General features: G+C 37.4%; 1 protein-coding gene across 1 annotated transcript in view; it reads left to right on the top strand.

The window, feature by feature from the left end:
- Positions 1-2,665: 2,665 nt before the first annotated feature.
- The window catches only part of LOC107099065 (ceramide-1-phosphate transfer protein-like), an 11,320-nt gene continuing 7,758 nt past the window's right edge, over positions 2,666-6,227 (top strand). The window contains exons 1-3 of the mRNA XM_015397033.1: positions 2,666-2,831; positions 5,457-5,521; positions 5,883-6,076. Coding sequence (XP_015252519.1) covers positions 2,741-2,831; positions 5,457-5,521; positions 5,883-6,076 — 350 coding nt within the window. The 5' untranslated portion in view covers positions 2,666-2,740. The remainder of the gene's footprint in view (positions 2,832-5,456; positions 5,522-5,882; positions 6,077-6,227) is intronic.

Here is a 6,227-nt window from a genome sequence, read left to right as displayed (position 1 = left end):
TACCAGTCTGAACATTTAGGGGGCGCCATAACCAGGAAGAGACCTCGATGGTTCAATCAAACATGGTTAATGCATTCTGATTGTAAAATGTTTTAGTAAATCCTAACATCCTGTATTGAAAAATTCTGCTGGGACATCATAGAGCTTGTCATTGATCACACACTGAGCTTCACCCACAGCACTCAATTTATGACATCATTGACTGCAGCGCTATCACTATATATGCACACAGAAGCAAGAGATTTAGTTTCTGTTCTTTGCATTTTTGTTTTCATTGTGAAAGTGATGCAACATTTTATTAGTACCTTTTTTCTCAAGAGAAAATTCTGTCTCCTTTTGTAAGCTTTCTGTTAAGTTTGTCCACCAGGGGGAGCTTCAGTCATAAAGCCACTTCATGAACTGGAACAGAATTATATTCATTTCAGTTTATTTCTATAGCTCCAATTCACAACACATGTCATCTCAAAGCACTTAAAGTTCACCAGATCATCCAGTCAGATTGATTAAAAGTTTTCTATCCAAGGAAAACCAGCTGATTGCATCGTCTCATTGACTCTTCAGCAATCCCTCACACTAAGCATGCTTGTAGCGACAGTGGAGAGGAAAAACTCCCTTTTAACAGGAAGGAACCTCCAGCAGAACCAGGCTCAGTGTGAGCGGCCATCTGCTGAGGCCGACTGGGGTTCAAGGAGACAGAAGCAGAGATACAAAAGGAACCAGTCAACCAGCTCCACAGGCGGCCCCGTCTAGGATAGAAATATTCCTTGTTGCTCCTCAATGGATGTGTACAAAGTTAAAGAGAAATAGAAGCATGCAGATTAACTCAAAGGTAAAAAGTGAATAAAAAATTTGAATATTGCATTAAGCTGTAAAATAAAAAAAATAGAAATGAAATTGTACAGTAAAACTGAATCTAAAATTTTTGAATACATATATTGCTGTCAAATTATCTGTGGTTTTTAGCTTCAGCTCCTGTTCAAACTTGGAAAACGGCTGGTTATCACCTAGAAGGACGCTAGGCACAACCTTAAATCCTTTTCCGTTGTGTTTTATTTGAGGATCCAGGATTGGGATTTAGGTTGGAAATTGTTTAATCTAATTGACAAACAGAAATTGAATTAGTTCAAAACAAACATTTTTAACTTAAATATTTCCACTGTGGCCTACCCACAAGCACAATATAAACTGAACATTACCAGGCCACAAGCCATACTACAATATCCTCCAACTCAACTTCTACCTTTTAATAAACAAATCTTAATCCCTAACCTAGTTTCCTCCTTACCAGTTGTGTATCTGGTGATTAGACCATGAGCTGAAACATGTCTGGGAGCCGGTCTCTTCCTTTGTCTGCCTAAACTGCCACACAGGTCTGTGCAGGTGTTTAATCACAGGAATGCGCACCCAGGTCCCAACCCCCAATGCAACTTCACTCCTCTTTTCTCCTACCTTTCTTCTGTTTGGACATGACAATTACTACTAAAACTAGGAGGGGGAATCAAAGGAAGACTCGCTTCATTGAACATAACATTTATATATATTTGTTTATAAGAAAACAAAAGGCTGTTTGCAAGAATATAAAAGTGCTAAATAGCAGAGATTTGGGCATTAAATGAGTTTATTAAGAGCAGAGATGGTTATAATGTCTAGTAGCTGCTGAAAGGAAGGAACTGTGACGCCATTAGTCACGAAATCCACCTTAAATGTAGCGCTTTGATTGTTTGTTAGGTCAGACCTGTTCAACATGGACGCTCTTGATGCCGCATCCACTGAGCAGTGAAAATAGTTGTTTGTAGACCATTTTTGGGGGTGCTGAAGCACCCTTAAATCGAATCATAGCCCTCCTACAATATGGGTTGGGTTTTTTTATATGTTGTTTGCCGTTTTTAAAATAAAAAAGTAAAACAAAATCATATTAAATATAGAACAGTCTGAAAACCATACAGTACTTGGATAAAAAAAAATATAAATATAAAAAGTACTTTCAAGCACAACTGTATCTATTTACCTCGTTAAATAAAAATTTTAGGATTGCAAGTCCAAAGAGGGAGAGGGAAGAGTGAAGGAGAGGAGCAAGGTGTAAGGTCAGGAAAAGCCAGGTAAGTTTCTGTACAGCTCGTCCAATAAGACAAAAACACAAAAGTCTCTGATCAGATGTGCTAAAAATGTATGTAGAAAACACTGAAATGTATCCAGCCTGCACCCTGAGCGTCTGATCCTAGAATGGCCTCTGGCCTACAGGCTTATAGAGGCATCAATGCTGAACTACTGAGGTGTCAGTCTGCTCATCAAACCATGTTTTAGGCATAAAAGGTCAAATAAAAAATATATTTTAAAGATATTTTTCAGAAAAAACGGACAAAAAGCCTCTAACTTTGGGATATTCAGAGATTAACAGTCAAATTTTTACATAATAAACAAACTTATGTGATTATTATTTGATAAATAAAGGTTTTAACTAAATCAGGATCAGAATCCCTCTAAAACCTTCTTCTAATCTTAAGTCTTCTCTTTCGTCTGTGATATTCAGGAATAAGCTCTGCCTCATTCCGCAGAGGAGGGCCTGATGTTTGCAGGAGATAAACCGGGCGAGGAGAACAAAGGTCAAGTGCAAAGGTCACGCAGAGGTGTGGGTTTGTGCAGTTAGTACCTGCAGAAGCCAGGCAGCATGTGATGTAGCGGCGGTTAATACTGGAGCGGAAGGACTCTGAGGACGACGGTTTGCTCTGCAGATGCTGGGATGGTTTTCCTCAGACGGAGGCGGCTGCTTCGCTACCTGCTGCTGTCCACCACGCTGGCTCTGCTCCTCCTGATCAGCTCCTTTTGGCTGCGTAAGTTCTCCTCTGCTCCTCTGAGCGCTCTGCCATGCTGGCTCCACCTACGGTTAGTTATTAGTGTTATCGATGACGCAGCAGAAACACCGGGTCATGGTCACCTGCAGGGATTACATTCATTCAAGCTGGTAACTGTTTGAACATCGTCTGCAAATCTGTTAGAGAATCTGGGCCTCAGTGGATTTATTTTAGCAAGTCTCTATTTGCTTTTTCTGAACGCCAATTCTTTTATTACTGCTAGGAAGTAAAACTTTCCTTTAGAGATAAAGCAAAAGGTTTATTAGCAAATTGTTGCTTTGCTGATTATTTAAATAAAGTCCGCCATATTTACCTACTTCTCAGAAGCGTAACCATTTTCTCAACAACCAGTCATTAAAGGAGGCAGCTATTAATCCTCTAGGTCAGTAGTTGGGCTGCAAACCTTAACTTAACAGCTCAGAAGAAAAGCAGTAACTTGTGCATACCTCTGGCACTGATCTCTAGTTATTCAATGGATTACTGATTGCCCGAAAAAGTGAAGCCACCGTCTGCCATATTGGTACTCCCCACTAAAAATGTCTACATGTGTAGTAGCATTTGGCTGCAAAAATAAGCAGTTTGTCGGCAGTGAGAAGACGTTCCACAGACGATTTGACTGTCAGTGTATGAACTATCCAAGAAAATCCATCTACACTGCAAAAACAATCTAGAAATAGGTAAAGAATTCTTAAATTAAGTGTATTTACTCTTAATTTGAGTAGGTAGGTAAGAGGATTTGCCAATGGAATAAGTATTTTTTTATTTTAAATAAGATAATTAGTTAAAACTCACTTGAAATAAGACAATGCAATTGTTTTATCTTATTTTAAATGTAAAGTGCCTTGTTTTATTGGCAAAGTGTCTCACTTACCTCCTCAGTTCAAGAAAAAATGCACTTATTTTAAGAATAATTTACTTTACATTTTTTGCAGTGTATACGCTGATTTATCCTATAGTATTGTATGTAGGGTAACATTAGTGTAGCTATCTGGGACTGACTCAAAGACATTGACTGAGTTAGTCATTGACATTGTGTCTAACGTTAAAAAACAGCCTCTTTCACTAGAATAAATCAGATTAGATTAAATTAGATGAGCTTTATTGATCTCACAGCGGAGAAATTCACTGGTCACATATTGGCATAGTAATTAAAGAAGAAGGTGCAAACGAGGAGGAAAAAGGTGCATTAAGAATAGGCAATATATATACAGTATATCAAGATAAATAGGGTTAAGTTGCAGTGTACATGTATCACACACAATGAAAAACAAAATAAAATAAAAATTCTAAATATAGATGTTGTCGGAAAATTTTTATCTTTCTTCTATTATATATTAATTTATCATATTTACTCACTATAAAAGTTTTCACTCAGTCTGTTTCTCTCTCAAGGCCACACCATTCCCTGCAGAATGGTGTTTGTAGACCAGACATAGCTTCTTCCCATAACAATCCAGATTCTTTCTCAAGGTTTATTCATAACATGTTACTGTGTGTGTAGTTTGTTATGACTCTGACTGCTTTCCATTGTTGTTAGTAGGAGGGGGGAACGAACCCTGCCCAGATCAGAACAGAGCAGAATGCTGTGCCATGAAAAAGTAATTTTTTTTATTAAAATAAGTGCATTTGTTCTTGGATTGAGGAGATAAAAGAGACATTTTGCCAACAGAACAAGACAATTTACACTTAAAATAAGAAAACACAATTGCATTGTCTTATTCAAGTGCATATTATCTAATTATCTTATTTCAAGAGTAAAAAAATACTCATTCCATTAGCAAACTATCTCATTTACTTACTCAAATTCAGGGTAAATACATTTAATTTAATAAATTTTTTACTTATTTCTAGATGGCTTTTCAGGTGCACATCCACCTCACTTTGAAGTAATCCTCGCATATTTTGTATACCCAAATGGAAAAGCAAATAACTTAGGAACTATAAGCCCAAATTACATGTGCAATACATTATTTGAAAGCTAATACCCTCCAGTTTCTGAATATATAAAATTGGGTGATAAAACACAACCCAAGCTGATTCAGTTCAAACATCTTCAACTTGTTTTTTTTTTATTCTCAAAAATAAACATGCTTTTTTTGAAGAGCAGTAATAAAGACCTGCTTGCTTCACTTCCACCCCGTTATACCAACAGGTAATCAGCAACCCAGTGAATAGATAGAGATCAGTGGGCTCCAGAGACCCTTTGCTTCCTCCATTCAGGACCAATAATCTGAAGCTTCACTGATGTTCACCAGCGTTTGCCTTTTTGTTATTTAGCGTAAATCTGAGAATCGAAACCCTTAGAAGAAGCAGCTATTTCTCAGAGCTACTAGAGTCTGCCAATGCCTCAGCTCTGCCTCATGTGACTTCAACCTTCTAATCCTACTGGTGCAGAATGCTTTCATGTTGAATTTGCATCATAACCACAAGTTTATGTCTATTATGAATACGTCAAAAATTAAGAAAAAGACAATTTATGTAGTTTTTTTCCAGAGAAATTAATACTTTTATCCTGCACCACTCCAAACTCTCTGTATATATATTATATTTTTTTTAATGACACAGTTGTTGCTATAACCTTTTAATTTCTCTGTTTGTCTTCAGCTCAGGGCGAACAAGGAAACTGCGGCTCACTGTGGCAGCCATGTTTGAATAATTTCCGCCAAACGGTATGACCGTCACTAACTATGTGCTCCCATCTAGGGACACATATAGAACTATATAAAAGTATTTTTACTGAAACTCCTTCAATTTTCACAACACAGGTTAGTTTAGATAGATATTCCCTTAATAAATATAATCAATAATAATCACTCTACTCAGAGTGTCCTGATTATAGAGACTGTTTGCAGCATTTAAGTGAAAACGGAGGAAATTTCAAATAGGACAAATGTATCACTTATGTTTTGACTCACTGCTCAAAATCAGAATAACATAAACATAAAAAGAAAAAAAATATATACAATAGAAATATAATAAAACAATTTTCAGAATAAAAGCAAATGTTCTGAATTACTGAATGGTTTTCAGCCTCTGGATCCTCCCGTCCTGGCGGAATGGCTGCAGACAGAAGAAGAAGAAGAAGAAGCGGTCTTCATAAAGGAATGTCCTGGACAGACGTTTCAGGCCAGGAAGCTGCTGCTTTATCTCAGATCCAGCTTGGCTGAAGATGGCGAGGACATCCTGCTGGAGCCATACCTGCTTAGCTGGGATCAGCTTCTCAAGTAAACAAGCAAACTGCATTTAAAGTCTGAAAAGGAGCAACACTGGAGACCTGACAGATATGTTAACTGCTATTAACTCCTCCAAACAAAGACAGGCCAGAAGATTCAACCTTTATAGGACAAGTTACACAAGTTGTATACCCCTTACAAA

Source organism: Cyprinodon variegatus, unplaced genomic scaffold, assembly GCF_000732505.1.
Source record: "Cyprinodon variegatus isolate N-32 unplaced genomic scaffold, C_variegatus-1.0 Scaffold835, whole genome shotgun sequence".
Taxonomy (NCBI): domain Eukaryota; kingdom Metazoa; phylum Chordata; class Actinopteri; order Cyprinodontiformes; family Cyprinodontidae; genus Cyprinodon; species Cyprinodon variegatus.
This window is presented reverse-complemented; position numbering and strand designations above follow the sequence as displayed.